Genomic DNA, 18,638 nt, shown 5'->3' on the forward strand with positions numbered 1-18,638 from the left:
GAGTTTAGAAGAGGAAGTGATGAGAAGATAAGTTTATTTTCTATTTAAACATAAAAACAGCATTTTAATAACAACTAATAACAACTAAAGGTGACATAGATACTTTATTATGGTGTAGTATTTAAATATATGCCTGAGAAACACATAATATTTCCCCTTTAATGGATGTTAAACAGGCCTCTACAGAATTTCAGAGCTAATTGAATCACTGAATCAGGTGTGTTCGAACAGAAACTCAAGGAAAACATGCAGGATAGCAACCCTGCAGGACCTGAGCTTGACACTCTTGTTCTCTATTATATCCAGACATTATGCAGGTATTTTAAAAGAAAATGAAGTGCAAATCACTCTTAGCAAACACAAAAAGCTATAACTGTCAATTTTACAGCTATTGAGCTAAGATTTGGCGTGGTTGTAGTTGAGTCGTCTTCAACAATAACTCATCATGAGAAAACTTGCAGCAAAGTTGTACCGAGCTCTTCGGATGATCCAATGATCCCGAGATTGTCCTGCAGCCAGCGAACCACAGCTCCCGCAATGGCCACAGATCCCTGGCAACAAGCAGCAGCAAAGGTGGGCCATAACGTTACGAAGCATTTGTAAATACGTTTGCATCACTTTTATCGGAAAAACTGTACCTCCAGAGCGTAACAGGCGGGTTTGTCTCGACCAAGTTTGTAGGCGACAGTGGTGAGCAGACCATGGTCGGACATAACGGGCTGCAAAGTAATAGCCACAACAAAAATACCCCCCTGTAGGTAAATCTGTGCTTATGTTACTTTAAGACATAATGAAAGAGGTAATGCACCTTGGATCCAGTGTTTCGCAGAAGAAAGCAGCCGGTCCCATACCTGAAACATAATAAATCTGAAGTTTACTGGGTTTCTGATGAAGAGGATTTTGAACATTTACATGTAAATTTAAACAGGGCAGAGCGTTCCGTGAAACGTTAACTAGCACCTGCTAGAGTTGGGCGCTATTAGTAAAAAATATATATAAAATAATTCAGAATTAATAATGGTATTTATCTGATAACAATTAATATGATGATTAACCTCTTGGAGTCCTAGTCACATGACTGATTTAAATCACTGATGCATCCTCTCTAATAATTTAATTTAAGTTTAAAAGATTTCAAACTTTACATCAGTTTTTAAACTGTGTTGACAGGCCAAATAAAACCAGAGTAATGATAAATAATTCAGGTCACTTATTTTTTCTTTAAATGTTCATCATATTTGAAGTGTGTTGCAGCAGGGGGAAGCTGAAAAGATGGGCAGATTCATGAAAAAAACACCTCAGTCCTCCTCAGTCTTTGGTCTCACCCCCACCCTACTGAACAAACATACCACCCCGATGAATGATGGAGAGATGTTGAGAGTGGGAATGAACAATGAGATTTCAGAGCTTTATATTTAACGTGGTTTGGATTTATAGATAGGGTGTAGTTTAGTGGGTTTAACATTTAGTTTTGTCAGTTTTAGTGTGTTTGAATCAAAAGGAGGTGATGTTTGTACGTGGAGCTGCAGCTGATTGAAACAGAGGTGGAGCAGCTGATACACAGATGGAAAAATCAGTCTGAGATACTGGATTCGTCTCAATTCAGGGGTTGCAGCCTACGTAGGGCAACTTTGTTTCTTGCTTACGTCACAGACTGTCCCAATTCGTAGGGGCCTATTCATGTGGCTAACAAATTCTGCACAAAAAAAAACATGGGCTGCATCTGAGCATCCTTCATGGATATCCCAGGATTTACTGCATCATCAGCAAACTAAACAGAAAAACGAAGATGATTGAGTTGTTATTTTTTTTTGTTTGTTTGTTTGTTTTTTGTTTTTTTAAATGAAGTTTGGAAATTTATCACGGCTGAAGAATTTCTTTTTAAATGTAAGTTTGAAAATGTAGCTGATGATATTTTTGCTGCAATGAGATGTTCAATAAAATGCAGTTACAAGTACTGTTAACCCGAAATATTAATGTTTCTTTTGTTCATTTTACATGAAACTTCTTTTTAATAATACYGGATTTGTGAAGTTATACCTCTGTGAAAGACAACTAAAGACAGGTCATATAAAACATATCCATACATGTCAAGTTGTGTGGATTGTCTGAAATTTACAAGGGTTTTCCCTAATTTTGCAGGTATACAGATGTATAGAGTGATCTCGCAGATTTTTTTTTAAGTGTTATGGATTTTTTTCTAAAACTCGGTTTTAACTGTATTTAACATGTTGGAGCCAGTAGGGCCTTAAAAAAAAAAAAAAAACAAAAACCATCAAATAGCCGTCTTCCAACCTGCTCTGCTGCAAGAAATAAATTCTCCCGTCCTCATTTCCTCCTGCCCACATGGGCAGCAACCCCTGATTTGGGCCACAGCTAAAGTGAGGACTTGAATGAGGAAGTAGGCAATCCATTATTTTGTTTTTAAGAGGAAAGAGTCGAAGAGTGCCAAGCGGACAACCGGGGTAATCCCTGGTCCCGTATGAGAGTCCGCCGGCAGCACTAATCATATTAATCACCAAGTGCAAAATATCAACCACTGAAATTTTCGCTTACGATTTTGTCCAATCCTAGCATCTGTTGCTTTTTATGCTGGAGTTCAAAACAAACAGCTTACATTGAGAAATTATGTAGTAATGGGGATTTTTATGTAGGTTGAAGACAACTGGCTGCAGTGGCCATAATGAATTACTCAAAGTTGCAGATGTTCATCCAATGAGGACAGAGCAACAGATCGATCACAGAGATTGATATCACCCCTGATATGGTCATTTTGAACACAGGGGCACCTCAGGGATGTGTGATTTCTCTGTTTATACGAATGAGATGCCACTTGTATAAGTGCACAGACGACATGGTGCTCATAGGGCTCATGCAGTCAAATGACTCCGCAAAACAATCTCCTCACCTGAATGGCATTGATGAACTCATTGAATGGTGTAAGAACAGTGATTTATTTATTAATGAAAGCAAGACTAAAGAGCTGGTGGTTGGTCAACACAATGTCTGTCACCAGTTATCACCTGTGTTTATAAATCATCAACCTGATGAAGTGGTTAATGAGTTTAAACATCTTTATTGATAGCACCTGGTGTTTTTCAGCTAATGTAGATTACATTTTTTTTTATAAAAAGCTATACAGCATATGTATTTAATTAGGAAATTGAACACATACGATGCAAGCCAAAGTATTTTAAACACTGTATATGTTTTCACTTTTAAACATGTGCACCTGGTATGGACACCTGCAGGTGAGGGAAAAAAAATAGACTGTCCAGAATTATCAGCATGGTTAATAAGATCATTGGCACGAAGCAAAGCATGCTGGGAGAATTATATAAAAGGCAGACAAAACAAAAGGCCCGACAAATTGCGGGTGAATCCCGTTTTGTGAATTTGTTAAACTTCCCTCTGGAAGGTGATACAGGGCAGTAAGAGCAACCAGGAACTTTTATAAGAACTCATTCATCCCAAATGCAATAATGTTAATTATTAACCAATTGTGCATGTTTTGTGAGTGTTTTCTTTTTATCACCATGGGAAGTGACCAAAGTCAAAATTCCACATGTGGACAATAAAGATTATTATTATTATTATTATTATTATTATTATTACTCATTCATGAGGTATTTTGCTAACAGACAAATGGACAAACAGGCAATATTATTTATCTCTTGCCTTTCAGCAGTGATAATAAAATAAAAAGCCACCTACGTGTTTTTAGCTTGACCGTCCTGAAAACACATCTGTCCAACAAGAGCTGCCGACTGATCCCCAAGGCACTGGTAAGAAATAAAAAGAGCACTTGTTATTTATCTTCTACATGTGCAGGTGAACATAATAAACAAAATCAAATGATAAAAAAACAACTTACCCCTGATATGGGAATACCTGATAAAGCTCCAGATTTCTGTCACAAGAAAAAGTTTAGATTTCAGAAAGCGGCCATCTTTTTCTCTAATTACTTTCTAATTTTACCAGTGTTTCTTACATTTTATTTACTTAGACCAAACTTCTAATCTAAAATGAGTTTAATGACATGCATTATTTTCAATAATATCAAAACATCTGCAGTAATTTGACAAAAATGAGTGCAACTACAACCAACAATGACCACCTATTATTTGACTATATGAAGCCAAATAACACAAAGAACTACACTTCTACCAGCATTTCGTTTTACAAAAGCATACTGCAACAATGTAAACACATTAAAGGGAAAGAAAGAGAGCGAAAAGTGTGAACTCATGTTAACGGAAACGTCTTCACTCCCACATGCAGCTTTGGTTAGACGTTAGAGTGATGAGTAAAGAAAACTCTGCCAAAAGAGTGAAGAAATTTAGGAGTTGTGTTGGCTGGGAGGCCGAGGAACCAAAGATAACCAGCCGAGCAGCATGCTACCACAAATGCAAAAAAACAAAAACAAAAACAAAACAAAATAGTCCCATCATGCAGTACATTTCCAGCAGAGAATATGTCTTCTGTGTACAAAGCTTAGATTGTAATCTGAATGTTTTACTGTTAGACTATCATCAGTAATAGATGTTTGTTTTTTCATGCAGCAGGATTACAGAATTGATTGTCAAACTGTTTGACAAGTATCGGATGATTTTCTGTTTCATCAGCTCTGAGCAGGTTGAAGCACCACAGCTACATGGCTAATCTGCATTATCATGCCTAATAAAGAGTGCACAATAACACGTCAAAAGACCCGATTAATCACAAACTACTAACCAACAAGTACCACAGATGCTAACAAAGTGCTGAAAATCCCATTGCAAAGCGAACATAGTTAGCATTGTGTTTATTACTGGTTATTACTGATTCACAAATCAATAATTTTCAAGTCACTAACAAAGACTTTTATGTTGCGATAAATGTAGCCAATATTTACAGGAATTGATTCTTCAGGGTTCAGCAAAGACAAGAAAAAAAAGGTGTAAAAATACACAACTTTACTGTAGTATGTTTCCAGTACAGGAAGTTACAGTAACTCTACCGGGACAAATAAAGTGGCAGCATCGATAAAAAATTATAGATATTTGAAGTTTGGAAACTGATTTAGATCTTCCACAATCTTAAAACAGATTTTACCTCCAACCCCTAATAATTACAATATTTTTCAGAGAAAGTAAAAGAGCTAAAGATGCTGAAAATGCGATTTTCTTTTTTTTCGTATGCACTTCTCTTAAAGGCACAGTGTGTAGAATTTGTTGTTTTCAGCGACATCTAGTGGTTGAGTGGTTGAATCATCCTCCCTGGTCCTCCCCCCACCCCCACCCCCCACTTCCAAACACAAAGGAGTTGCTACGGTGTCTCTCAGGTGTCAAAAACCTTTGATAATTCCAACCGCGATGTCTACCAGCAGCTTCAGGGCTAGTGATGTTTCAAGTGGTAAGATTATGAGCTTTAATAAGTAAAATTATCCCAGCTACAATGACAGACAACAAATATTACATTTATAGTATTACAATTAAAACTGTTTTTGACGCCGCCACCGCAGTTTGTCCTTCATGAGCCTTCGTAGACAAGATGGCGGCTGCCTGTAGGGTGACCCGCGACCATGGAGATATAAACAGCTTTTTATAAGGTAAAAATAATAAAACAAGGTCTTTGTCTGCAATGATTWGACATGTTTTTTTTATTATTATCATTAGTGATTATCTCAATTTCGGCTAAAAGACTTGACAAAATCCTACACACTGTGCCTTTAATTAAATGACAGAGAGCTATATTGGGGTTAATGAAGGAGATCTACAGTTTTTTGTTGCTGGTGTTATTGCTGTTGAAGTATTTGTACAAAAAGAATAATATATAGTGTATTTATGAGAGAAAAATTTTTATTTTGGTGCTGTTTTAAACAACATTTTTTTCTTCATGTAATTAGGAGCATTTCAAGTTAGAAACAAATGCCGTTAATTACTTTTAATGAGAAAAAAAAATCAAACAATTTAAAACCAAAATCATCAGGTGAGACTAAAAAAATATTTTTTTACAAATCGGAAAAGGGAATCTGCCTAGAAAAATAGAATTGGTGCATCGTTTTGCAAAAAATACAAAATTAAGTCAGAAAAAAATTGTCTAGAAAAACAGTGAAGAAAAAACAAACTGTTGTTGACTCGTGTTTGAATTTTCTGCACACAACTTGAAGAAATAATAAAACTTCAGCTTTCACCTGAAGCTTGGAAATGCACTGTTGGATGGTTTACTCATTTTGGCCAAGGGAAAAGCGGAAGAGTTTTTTTAATGATGATGATTAAAAACAGTGATGGTGAATAGCACTTACCCGGCTAGAACATATTTTCTACCGGTGAGAAAAGAGAGACAATGGCACACAAAAATGCCTAAAGGAATTTCTCAATCAACTTGCATGCACTTAAAAACACACTAACCAAAATTTGTTTTAACATTAAAAAACCAAAATTAAAGTCTGTGTTATCTTTTTTAGTGGTTGACTCATGAGACATTACACTCATTACACAAAACATGAGTCAAACTAAAATAACATGATTTAAAACACAAATATTTGAATTAAAGTGTCCAGAGAAAACTCATTCATCACAACTTACCATGAGACCATATATTTCTGATGAACTCCTCACTCTGGGCAAAATCTCCATAGGTATACCAAAATATCTGAAAATTAAAGCAGAGAAACAATCTGTCAAAGTGAGTCAAATTTGCTTTGTTCAAGCTCTGGATCAAAATAAACTGTTGGGACGAACTATTGTACAATTGAAGTGGTTCAGAACTACCTCCTGCAACAACTCACAGCTGTACCGTTTCCAACTCTTCAGTAAAACAGTAGCTATTGGCTGTCCTAAAAGCCACTAGAGGTCACTAAATAAAGTCAGAACAGTGAACATTACGTCCCAGTGGCTTTCAAACCCCAAAACACATTATGACAAAGATTAGTTCACCCCAAAGATCCAGTTCCCCGGCAAAAACAGAGCAATATAGTATATGCTGTTAAGTGTCAGGAGGACTGTGATCAGTTATACATTGGGGGAAACAAAACAGCCACTGTTCAAAAGAATGAACCAGCACAGAAGAGCTACATCATCGGGTCAGGACTCTGCAGTTTACACTCATCTACAGGCCAGCGGTCACTCTTTCAGGGATGAAGATGTTCTCATCCTTGATAGAGAGGAACGTTGGTTTGAGAGAGGAGTTAGGAAGCCATCTTTGTGAAGAAAAACCGTCCACCATTAAACAGAGGTGGAGGCCTTCGTGTCCAGTTGTCCTCCTCCTACAGTGCTGTTATTGCAAGTATGACTCAGCCTCCTGTGAGCAAAAGGTGTGAATCAGGGCCCCAATGATACCAACACAAAGAGGGAGGGAGGGACAAAAACAAGGGGACGTTGAACCCCGCTTGCATTCACTACATTCACATAACACAACACTGGTCAGGTGATGGGGCACATGACCCTCTATGAATAATAGAGCCAATCAAGCCTATTGTTAGGCGATGGCCCTCATTTGCATTTGACTAACCTGTTTGTCCATGTGGAGGCAGTGCTTATAAGGCTGAGTTTCAACTGAAACTCATCAGACTGAAGAAGTCTCTTGGAGGAGAGATGAAACGTTTCACTAAAGAAGAACCCATCCAGAGGACCTACTCATTTTTTCTTTTTGAAAGTCAGAACAGATTTTGCATAATGGCCCAGAGAGGAATAACGTCTTGAGAGACTTTATGTCAGAAAAAAAAAAACTCCAAAATATGTTTAGAACTAGAAATAAAGTTTCTGCTGCCGATCCTTGTTTTTTTAATTCTACCATCAGAGTACTAACCCTGCTTTTTTTATTCCGGTTCAGGACCAACAAAAGTGACACCAAGTTATTTTATTGTATTGATTTGTTTTAGCCACAGGGTTTTTTTTTTTTTTTTTTGAAACAGCAGCAGATTTGCACCGGCAGGATTCAGTTCAGTAGGGTCTGAATGGGAGGGATGCTGCATGAAGAATGGGCATCCTGTTGGTGTTTTGGGACCGGGGAGGAGCCCACGATACAGAAACCTCACTGGAGAGTACCTGCATTTATATCAGTCTCCAAAGATCTCAATAACACAAGAACAATAATCTGAAATTACTTAAACTACTAAAATCTGTTTAAGAACTGTGCAAGGAAGAACATCTGATGGGTCCAGATTTAATCTGTTTGTGTCTACTGCCCACTGTACAAGCCTGGCGGGTGGCAGTTGGTCCGGTCCAGGTCCAGCAACTTTATGAGGTTAGCTGACTACATGAACATACTGACCAGGTCAGGGGTCTGTGGTCAAAAAAATACAAAATGACAAAGTCAGAATTCATCAGGATCAGATTGGGAAAATGGTTCAGGGAGCAGGAAACGGAGTCCAGACCTGAACCTCACTGAGAACGTTGAAGTGGGCTGCAGAAGACTTGTTGCAGAGTTCCGACTCTAATCAATACAAGAGCTCAGAGAAAAATGTAAACTCTGGACAGAAAATAACCGTGCCGTTGCAGAAGCTTGTGGAAACAATGCCACAGTGAGGGTGTGCTGTAACCGGCTGTGGTGTAGTGGTAGAGCAACCGGCTTTGGGACCCGCAAGTCACAGGTTCGACTCCCCGCCATGCCCATATGCTGTTGTGTCCTTGGGCAAGACACTTCACCTGCCTTGCCCACTGATGGTCAGAGGGTCTGGTGGACCCTGTGTATGGCAGCCCCACCTCTGTCAATGTGCCCCAGGGCAGCTGTGGCTACATTGTAGTTTGCCATCATCAGTCTGTATGTGTGTGTGCATGGGTGAATGTCTGTTAGTGTAAAGCGCTTTGAGTGTCCTGGATGGATAGAAAGGTGCTATATAAGTACAGTCCATTTAACTAAAGCTGAAGGTGGTTAGTAGGGGTGCAACAATACATGTACACCCGTATGGAACAATACAGATTTTAAAAATTTACTTTATCAACTTGTCTTCTGAAGATGCTCTGTGTTAAATGATCAGTGGATCTGTGTTCGACTACTCCACCTAGGCTGCATTTTTGAGCGCAGATCCACTGAGAAACTTGCTGTTTCAGCAACATTTAATTTAAAAACTGTACTTTTGAGGTTAAACAAATGTTCATAATTAATAAAAATAAATTACAAGTTAAAAGGGGCATGGAAATTTCTCTTTTTTGTATCGAAAAAATATCGAACCGTGAGACTWAAGTATTGAACTGAACACCGAACCGTGAATTTCCAGTATCTTTGCACCCCTAGTGGTTAGTGTTGGACCATTTGTTTGACTGGGCCATGTATTATTGCTGGACTGATCTGACTGCAACTGGATTTGAATCTGACAAAATGGCCTTTTATATTTTATTTTATTTTCTTTTTCTTTTCTTTTCTTTTTTTTATTTTATTGTGCCCCGAGACAGCTTTTGCTGTGAATTTTTATTAAACTTTGAAACAGTTTTAACAGCATAACAACATTTTACTCAGTTACAGAAAATGGGAAATTAGGGGACTTTGAAGACCTGAAAAATAAATACCAGCCAGAAAAGTCTGATTTTTCAGATACTTACAAGTACACAATTATTTTGAACATATTAAACCCAAAACAGACTTAAATGATCCTATATTAAAACTATTTTGAATGCTTTCAAAAGAGGCCAGCGTTAAAGGGGCTATTTCCAGGCTTTACAAATGTTTGTTGAAAAAAAACCCCATTCCACTAATTCCAATTAATTAAGGTAAAATGGGAAAGAGGCAGCAATATGTCGATGACTACAGATGAATGTTTAAACACATGCGAGTCCTGCTGGGCATGTACTAACTCTCACTCATGGCGTGAGTTTAACTGGAAATGTCTGGTCCTTTTTTATAACACCAAAGCAAAACACACATTACCATTCAAGTGTTGGAGGCTGTGTGGTGTTCAGGGGGCACATCACTGGCATATTTTTTGGGAATGCCCAAAAATAAAACCTTTTTGGGCTGAGGTCCATAAGACTATGTCTGTTATACTCTATAATTATTTACCCCTATGGTTTTTGTCTTTATTTTTTGAGAATTGTGATTACCTGGACAGACGAGCTAATATTTACCTCTGCATGCAAAAAATCTCCTGGGCCTCCCACAACCTCGGATTGGACAGATATTGTAAATGAGATGTATATAATGGAAGCAATTACCTTCTCCACTAGGCTTAAAACAATATTTTCATTAACCTATGGGTGGAATGGGTTAGATTTATAAAGTCTATATAACCAGACTTTGTAGAAGTGGTGCATTAATGATCCTGTTTGAGATTTTTTTTCTTTGTTTTCGTTGTTTCTTCTCCCCCATGCCATAAATAATATGTATATTCAGTAATGCATCCTTTTTATTATTTAATTTCTTTCTTCTTATTTTCCTTCTCTCAAATTGTTCTTAGTTTATACCCGGTTTACATGAATAAGAAAAAAATGACAGCAAATGATCAGATAATATTACAGTTCATTCATTACCTGTAACTATGTATTTCTGAACGAAAAATAAAGAATTACAAAAAACTAACAAAAAAAAACAGTTTTGTCATGGATGATAGAATCCTTTAAATATAAACTAAAACCTGAAAACAGAAATGTCCTTGAGAGGCTGATAAAGAATAAACAGGCAGGTGAGATGGACAGCAGGTTTCATACTTGCAGAGTTCTGGGTCCCAGTCCATTGTGTGAATGTTAAACAGCATGGTTCTGCTGGCGTTGGTCACGTCAGTGCAGTGGACTCCGCCGGATTTGCCTCCAGTTAAACACTGTGGAATAAAAGAGATTTAAAAAAACACACAAAAGTGAGTCATTTTATACGTCTCCGAGATCACTGCAAACTACTGAGGGAGGAGATCTTTCTATACCCAGATGAGCCAGGAGTCGACGGTGCCAAACATGGCGCGGTGAGACACGACAGCTTCATGGACCTCACTGACGTTATCCATCAGCCARCGAAGTTTCACCGCGCTGAAGTAAGTGCTGATCGGGAGCCCTGTTTTATGCTGCAGCGGGACAGAAGAAACATAAACAATGTTATAAAAGAAAAAAAAAAAAACAGGACAAACTGAGGTTATAAAAAACAAAAAATTAGGTAAATGCCTTACTCTTAAATGATTCTTATTCCTTCCTGGAGTTTTATTAATGAGACGCTCCACTGTTGACTGTGTGCGTAGGTCCAGCCACACTGAGGAAAAACACAACAGATCAGGGGTCAGATTTATAAAGGATTGCGTGGAAACCATACTGAAAGTGAATGAACGGCCAAAAGGTGGAAATGGCGTACGCCAAAAAATATTCAGATTTATAAAACAGTGCGTTCACATGTTTCTGCGCATCTTTCATTTATAAATCACAGCCGCACGTCAGAGTTTGYGCACGAGGTCCCGCCTCAGGTTCTACCCTCTACACGCCCACATTCAACCATAAACAGTCAATGCAAAGTACCTCATGAATGTTAAGATGTATTTAAATCAGTCAGCTGATCAATGCCAACAAAAGTGATTGGTTCAGACACACTTTATCGTGAGTCTGGAGGAKGACAGGTGCTGACTGACAGCTGCTCACGTGAACAGATTGTCTGTAATTGACACAGATTTTCCCGATTTTGTAGGTTTACAGACGTTTAGAGTAATCTAATGATTTATTTCAAAAACTCAGCTTCAAATTATTTTCTCTCAGAGCCTGCAGGACGCTAAAAACAAAAATAAAATAAAATTAAATAAGTCAGACAAAGTTAGAAATAAGTTCACCGCTCTTCTCCCCATCCTCTCCCCCTCCTGCCTGCTCTGTTATCTGCGGCAGATCCCCCCCACACGCACACATCCCCACGCGCGTGACAAATACGGACTTTAAAACGTGAAGGTTTATAACATCCACACTGGTGAGGGTGGGCGCGCCCTGTGCACGTACCCAAAGCCTGACTTTTGCTGTCGGGCTGTTGAAATGTCTCTTGTCGGGGAGGGGTCTGTGGGTCAGGGAGGGGTCTGTGGGTCAGGGAGGAGGGGTCTGTGGATCAGGGAGGGGTCTGTGGGTCAGGGTCGTCTGAGGAGGAAGGAGATGAATGGATGTGTGAACTTTTATTTAAGATTTAAGTTTTTTTATTTCAAAGGTCCTCATGGCTCAGCAGCAGAAGCATAAATATTACTGTTAAGAAAGCTAAATAAATAAATAATCTAAGTCTGATTATGAAGGTAAATTAAATATCCGACAGTGATCATTACAGCGTGGATATAACTCCTCACTTCACCATCTGTGTTGCTAAAGTCGCAGTTTCCCATCTCCAAAATGAGCGTACGCATGGGTCAGAGCTGGCTGAGGCACCGCACATTTTTACATCAAGTTTGGATTTTATAAATCACAACCTTGGCATGAAAAGTGACGTACGCAAGTTTCTGGGCTCATCTTGTGCGTACGCCACTTTTATAAATCCGACTCCTGGGCCGTATTTATCAAACCTCTTAGGGTTCCTCTTAAGAATGCTGTTAAGAATGTAAAAGAATTCTTAGCTAAAAGCTGAGCCTAAAAGTCACTTATAAAGTCTCACTTTAAGCAAAGTTAAGAGTAACTCTTAAGTGTCAGTAGAGCTGATTTGTGACACTTTGCTGTGCTGCAAAGCTGATCCTGGATGATGTCGTTACAAAATCCCCAGCATGGACCAATCACTGCCTTGGATTTCATGTTCATGAACATTCTCTGAGAAATGTTGAGATAAAACTGTGAAAATCCTAAGATAAGTTCACTAGTTTCAACACACTAATGTTCATACACGTCACGTTGTACAGATTGTAAATTACATAAAATGTCCTCATTTGCATCACGAACAAGAAAAACTCATTGATTTTTTCAAAAACTCAGCTTTTAAAGTTTTTTTTTTACATCAGAGCCTGAGGAAATGTTGAGCTCCTCCTCCTCTCCACAGACAACACACACACACACACACACACAGCACCACTCAGTCGTTATCTGCTTGGTCCGAGACCCCCTGCATGCTCCATCATTGTATCGTGTGAGAGTAGCCTACTATGGATGTTTTTAAAGGAGACCAATTATGGGTCCTAGAAATGTTTACGGTATGTCTGTGGGTTATCCAGACCATGTTCATTCAATTTAATGCACAAAATAATTTTCAGATAATAAAATTTCCCATTTTCTAGTTCTGCCTGCTCTGACTTCTGTTCAGAACGAGCTGTTTATGTTAATGAGCACTGTTGGTAACGCCCTCCAAAAATCTGTTGACATTAACTCCGCCCTCCAAAGCCAGTGTTTACGTTAGCATGGCTAATAATAGCAGAAGCTCCGTTGTATAACCATATGAGACCCTGTGAGACCCAGAGGCAGAGTCGTGGTCCCAGCTTCTTCTTTTTCTCCCCCTCCTCTGCTCTGCGCTCTGTTACCAGAGCAGGGAGCAGCAGCGGTCAAAATACCTCAGAAACTCGAACAAATAGACTTTAACAAGGCTTTAATAAGCTAAACAATAGAGGTACATGAGAAAATGTGTTCATAATGAACGAAAATAAATAAATAATTAAATTGTATTCATGCCAGCCTCGAACCCTGGTCTCCCACTCTCTGGTCCAACACTCTACCCAATGCCCTATTGGAGACTTGTTATGAAATGAGCCGCGTATTGCACAACAACACCGTGACAGCTCTTTGTACTGAGGAGGAGGAATCTCACCCGGGGGTTGCTAGATAAGGGGCTGAACGCAGGTTGCGGTGGGTTGTCGTACGGCTTGTGACATCACAAAATGACGGAAGTATAAAACTTGTCGTTAATATACATTAAAAATACATTTACTTACAGTAAATATGCCCCTGGGTGCATGTTTTCGGTCCTAGGACTGTTTTTTAAGAAGTACATACCCAAAGTTGAGCAAAAAAAAAACTTTAAAAAGTGAATTTTGCACAATAGGTCCCCTTTAAATCAAATTTACAGAATTCATGACGTTTGAGTTAAAGAAAGAAAAGAAAAGGGGGTAGGAAATCAAGACTTTCAGTCTTGATAGTTTTCCATTCTGTCCAAAAAAACTCACTGAAATATTCACCTTTTGGTCCAAAATGATGGCCCTTCTCTCTTTGTATTGCACGACTAAACCTGTTTTCCACACCTTATTTTAGTTCCTCTGTATAACTGAGAATCACACTCAGGTAGAAGACCCCCTGGACCACAGTCTCTGAGGTGGTGCAGAGTATTCTTGAGGAGTACACAGCTGTGATCTCTGTCCTCTCAGTCCATCTCAGACCCACTTGAGACAACTCTGAACCACTTACGAGTCCTCTGGAAAGTCTGAGAGTAGGAGTAAATCTAAGAAATTCCCAGAACTTAAGTCTAAAATTCCACTGTAAGAAGTTTGATAAATACAGGCCCTGATCTAAAGGACTAAACCACAGCACACTTTTATAATCATCTGTTAAGAGGCAGGACCAGGTCAGTGGGAAAGCTGTTTTTATGCGAGTCAAATCTGGAATTCTGAAACCAAGGAGTAAAAAAGTTAAATGATGCTGATTTGGGGCAGAAATAAAAGGAAGGGTAAACAAGAAGTCCATTGTGACTGCTGTTCAAATACTAAACAAAACAAAACAATGAGCGGCTCGAGCAGAGTTTCAGAATTGTACCGATGGCGTTGTAGAGCGGCTCCCCCGTCTCTTTGTCCCAAACCAGTGTGGTCTCTCTTTGGTTGGTTACTCCAATAGCTGCAAAAAAAAGTAAGAAGCATCAGTAATCTGATAGATATTTAGACCTTACTGTATATTACTGAACAAAAGCTAAATAAAAAAAACAAGCCCGAATACATTGTACACAACATAAAATGTAATAAGTAAGTAAGTGAGTAAAGCTTTATTTATATAGCACATTTCAAGATAGAAATCACAAAGTGCTTCAACAAACACAAACAAAAATAAAATAAAATAAAATAAAATAAAAATAGACAGAGCAAATTTTAACAAACGCAGATTTAAAAAGGTGAGTTTTTAACTGAGCTTTAAACGAGTCCACAGAGTCATCTGATCTTAAATTCAGAGGAGGAGAGTTCCAAAGCCTTGGAGCCACAGACAAAAACACTCTGTCTCCTTTAGTCTTTAATTTTGTCTGAGGAACAATCAGCACGTCTTTCTCACACGACCTCAGAGCCGTGACAGGAGTGTAAAAAATGTAAAAGTTCAGAAATATAGTGTGGTGTCTAACCATGCAGAGCTCGCCAAGTCAAAACCAAAATCTTGAATTTCACTCGATAATGAACTGGGAGCCAATGAAGCTGCAATAATAAGAACAGTAATCACTTGTAAATCTCTTATATTTGTGTCACAATGACATTAAACATGTCAAATATTGAGATATTGCATTACTTTTGTAAATAAGGTAAGTTTGAATTTGATGGCAGCAACAGTTCTCCACACAGCGAGGACAGAAACAACAAAAGTAAGCGATGTCAATAAAAACAACTGGAGGAGCACTTTTACAGCTCACTAGGTCATGCATTAGTGCCTATGGCACTTAGGGCTGTGTATTGGCAAGAATTTGGCGATACGATGCATATCATGACAAAGGGGTCACAATACGATATATCCTGATACATTGCGATAATATAAGCAAGGCGATATATTGCGATTTTTTGGTCCAAAAACTCAAATAAAAACCTATTACTGGGGAAAAAAATGAAAAACCAAAATTCATTGTCTCAGAAAATTCTAATATTACATAGACATACTTTTGATACATTTATCTGTGTTCTGCTTTGTATGTATTTTATTTGTTTCATGTTTCTTATTTCATCCATGTTTTCAATTATCAGACTAAATTTGCCAGTAAATAGGTTGAAAATATATATTTTTGCAGCTTTTAGTTTTTAGTATTAATTTACAATATGGTCACCCAACACTTAATAATAGCCTCTACCTCAAGAGGCAGAGGAGCCAAATGGCTGGCTCACTGCTGCCAACTAGCCGTTCATTTTTATGTTGTAGTTCAGCTTCTGACCACTAGTTGGCAGCAGTGAGCCGGCTGGCTCACTGCTGCCAACTAGTGGTCAGAGGCTGAACTACAACATAAAAATGAACGGCTGGCAGGAAAGTTGACATTTTAAACCTTAATAAAAAATCGATACAGGGCTTTAGAATATCGATACAGTATCAGGAAATGAAATATCGCGATAATTCAATGTATCGATATTTTCTTACACCCCTAATGGCACTGGCAGCTGGGTAGGCACCACTGACGCAGAACCTGTTTCAGAACAGTTATATCAGAGAATCATGTCTACATCTACAACTACTAAAACTCTTCACAAGTTTTCTCATACTCTTGACCCACGTTCGAGGTATGCATTCTGTCTGACTTACATTACTCGTTTGTTTATTCCTCATCACATCACAGTCACGTGTCAGTACGAGCGGTGTGAGCGAATACCTTTAATGTTTGAGATGTCGATGTTCAGCTGCATCAGTTTTTCACACGTGCGCTCCATGCACTCGTACACCGACTGCAGAATCTCTTTGGGATCTTCCTCCACCCATCTGACGACAGGGACAACACAAAAGACAAACCATAAACATACTGTAATTAGTATATGATAAACAAACAAACAGGTGGATGATAAATGAATAATCCTTCCTCTCACCCTTCCTTGGGGAAGCTCTGTTTGATTTCCACCTGATGATGGCTGAGCAGCTCTGCTGTTTTGGAGTTAAACACCTTGGAAATGGAGGAAAAACAAATGTTTAGTTTTACATTTTGTTTATCATCCACAGCAGCCGAGTGGTGCAACTGGAGCTAAAGGTTTGGTGTGGTTGTAGCTGAGCTCCATCCCCAACACATATTTAGAGATCTCACAAAATTTCACAAAACTGCATGAGTCTGCACGTAATCTCACGAGGATTTCATCCTCTCTCATCCTCAAATGAACTCGGGCATAAAAGACACTTTGGAGGAAAGCTAGGTCGATATTTACTTAAATGTTTTCACAACGTGTCACGTAAAGAGTACTTTCAGACACACCTTCAGTCAATATAAATACTCACTGAAACAGCAGGGGGAGGAAACTTGTAGCGCCAACATTAAKCTTTAAAACCTGGCACATGCAATAATGTGTCGTGTTTAAACACAAATCATCAAAACGACACTTCAGGTTAGGTTAAGTGCAGGAGAATCCTACAGAAGCCAACCGATGCTGTGGGCCTGTTTTTGATGACGAACATCCACAAAAACCTTGGCTCTGAACAATCCCCAGGCTTCAGGAGAGGATTTCTCTCAGAAWCCTCTTCCTTACCACACCCAGAAAACGCTCCGAGGCAATCGGCTGAAATTACTTAAGCATTAAGAAGTGATGGTATTGTAAAAAAAAATAAACAATGCAAAATCCAAAACACACAAGCCATGCAAAAGCAGTTCCTAATCTACAACTCTGTCCTGCATATCCACCTGTACAGGTGAGGGAAAGGCTTTTAGCCCAATACAGTGGAGCAAAAAAAAAAAAAAAATCTCCTGATTATATTTCTTACAAAAATATGATCAGTCTCGTGTCAAGAAAAAAAATGCTAAACTTAATTTCAAATCACTGGGGGTAGGGGGAGTATTTAATCCTCAAGCAAACATGACTTTGTACTTCTAAAAACGTGTTGTAAGCTGTTTCTTACAGTTGATCACCAGGTTTTAACACATTTCAGGAGGGATTCTGGGCTCTTCACAAAAAAAAACTAAATCTTTTCATATTTCTTGGCTGCTCATTGACAAGTCAAAGCTTCAGCTCCCTCCACAGATTTTCATCGTGTCTTCAGCGTTTTAAAAAGCTTCAATGCACCGACTGAAAATCAGCATAACGGTGTGGATTTTTGAAGCATCGATTACGACAAAACTAGCTTTTCATTTCAGAAGCAGCAACTGGACCGACTGGCCAAGGGCACCGCCATGATAACCCGGGTTATGACATTTAAAATAACACGCCCAGCTCTGTCTGAGATGTAGCTCACCAAGAACCGAGTGGAGCTCGTCCCCTGGTCGAYAGCAGCAACCAGCGGGCCCAGAGTTATCCGGTGAGAGGACGCGGCCATGACGGTACCGTTCATGGGCAGTCCACCGGAGCTTCGGCTCGCACCCGGTCAGAACCGATTATAACCACGGGTAACAACGCGTTTGTTGGTTCAGCCGGGGGGGGGTGGGCTTGTCGCGGATTTCAGACGTAGCGTTTTGGCTCTTGGTGATGACGTAACTGCTGGAGAGARTTCACAATGTTTCACCCATTTTTTAAAGCATATCAATAAATGTATCTTTAAGGCATGTTTTAATTTTGAGCGAAGATACTTCGAGAGGGAAAGAAAATATAACGAATTAATTAGAGAAAAGGTTAWTTCCCATACCGGGAGTCGAACCCGGGCCGCCTGGGTGAAAACCAGGAATCCTAACCGCTAGACCATATGGGATGCTGTCAACACGATACCATGGAGATAAATTTCACAACAGGTTCACAGTCAGTCATTATCATTGTGTTGTTACAATATAAAACATTGGAATAGTCAGTGTTTATTTCTGTGGCTGAACTTCATAGCGCACTAAGGAACTGAGATAAAGTTGTTTCATTGTCAGTTGTAACCTAAAATGTATGTTTTCATTCATCATCATCAAACTTTTATTACAGACTCAAGGTCCACAGAACAAAGACAAAGAGAAGCAGA

The 18,638-nt window shown here is 38.9% G+C and overlaps 1 protein-coding gene and 1 non-coding gene across 5 annotated transcripts in view; both read right to left on the reverse strand.

The window, feature by feature from the left end:
- LOC106522885 (glycerol kinase) overlaps window positions 1-18,119 on the reverse strand; it is a 28,638-nt gene extending 10,519 nt beyond the window's left edge. For 2 of the 4 annotated variants that reach the window (XM_014016116.1, XM_014016115.1), the window contains exons 1-14: window positions 17,937-18,119; window positions 16,589-16,662; window positions 16,378-16,484; window positions 14,586-14,663; window positions 11,075-11,154; window positions 10,835-10,972; window positions 10,626-10,735; window positions 6,570-6,636; window positions 6,287-6,304; window positions 3,875-3,910; window positions 3,715-3,782; window positions 809-851; window positions 639-719; window positions 473-551 (exon numbers count right to left, since the gene is read on the reverse strand). In XM_014016116.1, the coding sequence (XP_013871570.1) occupies window positions 473-551; window positions 639-719; window positions 809-851; window positions 3,715-3,782; window positions 3,875-3,910; window positions 6,287-6,304; window positions 6,570-6,636; window positions 10,626-10,735; window positions 10,835-10,972; window positions 11,075-11,154; window positions 14,586-14,663; window positions 16,378-16,484; window positions 16,589-16,662; window positions 17,937-18,032 (1,075 nt within the window). In that variant the 5' untranslated portion in view covers window positions 18,033-18,119. The remainder of the gene's footprint in view (window positions 1-472; window positions 552-638; window positions 720-808; window positions 852-3,714; window positions 3,783-3,874; window positions 3,911-6,286; window positions 6,305-6,569; window positions 6,637-10,625; window positions 10,736-10,834; window positions 10,973-11,074; window positions 11,155-14,585; window positions 14,664-16,377; window positions 16,485-16,588; window positions 16,663-17,936) is intronic. The other 2 variants (XM_014016118.1, XM_014016117.1) reach the window with 1 other exon arrangement.
- Window positions 18,120-18,314: 195 nt separating this feature from the next.
- On the reverse strand, window positions 18,315-18,386 carry trnae-uuc (transfer RNA glutamic acid (anticodon UUC)). Its single transcript has one exon. It is a non-coding gene; the product is annotated as a tRNA-Glu (tRNA).
- Between the last annotated feature and the right edge of the window lie 252 nt (window positions 18,387-18,638).

This window comes from Austrofundulus limnaeus, unplaced genomic scaffold, assembly GCF_001266775.1.
Source record: "Austrofundulus limnaeus strain Quisiro unplaced genomic scaffold, Austrofundulus_limnaeus-1.0 Scaffold138, whole genome shotgun sequence".
NCBI classification, from domain to species: domain Eukaryota; kingdom Metazoa; phylum Chordata; class Actinopteri; order Cyprinodontiformes; family Rivulidae; genus Austrofundulus; species Austrofundulus limnaeus.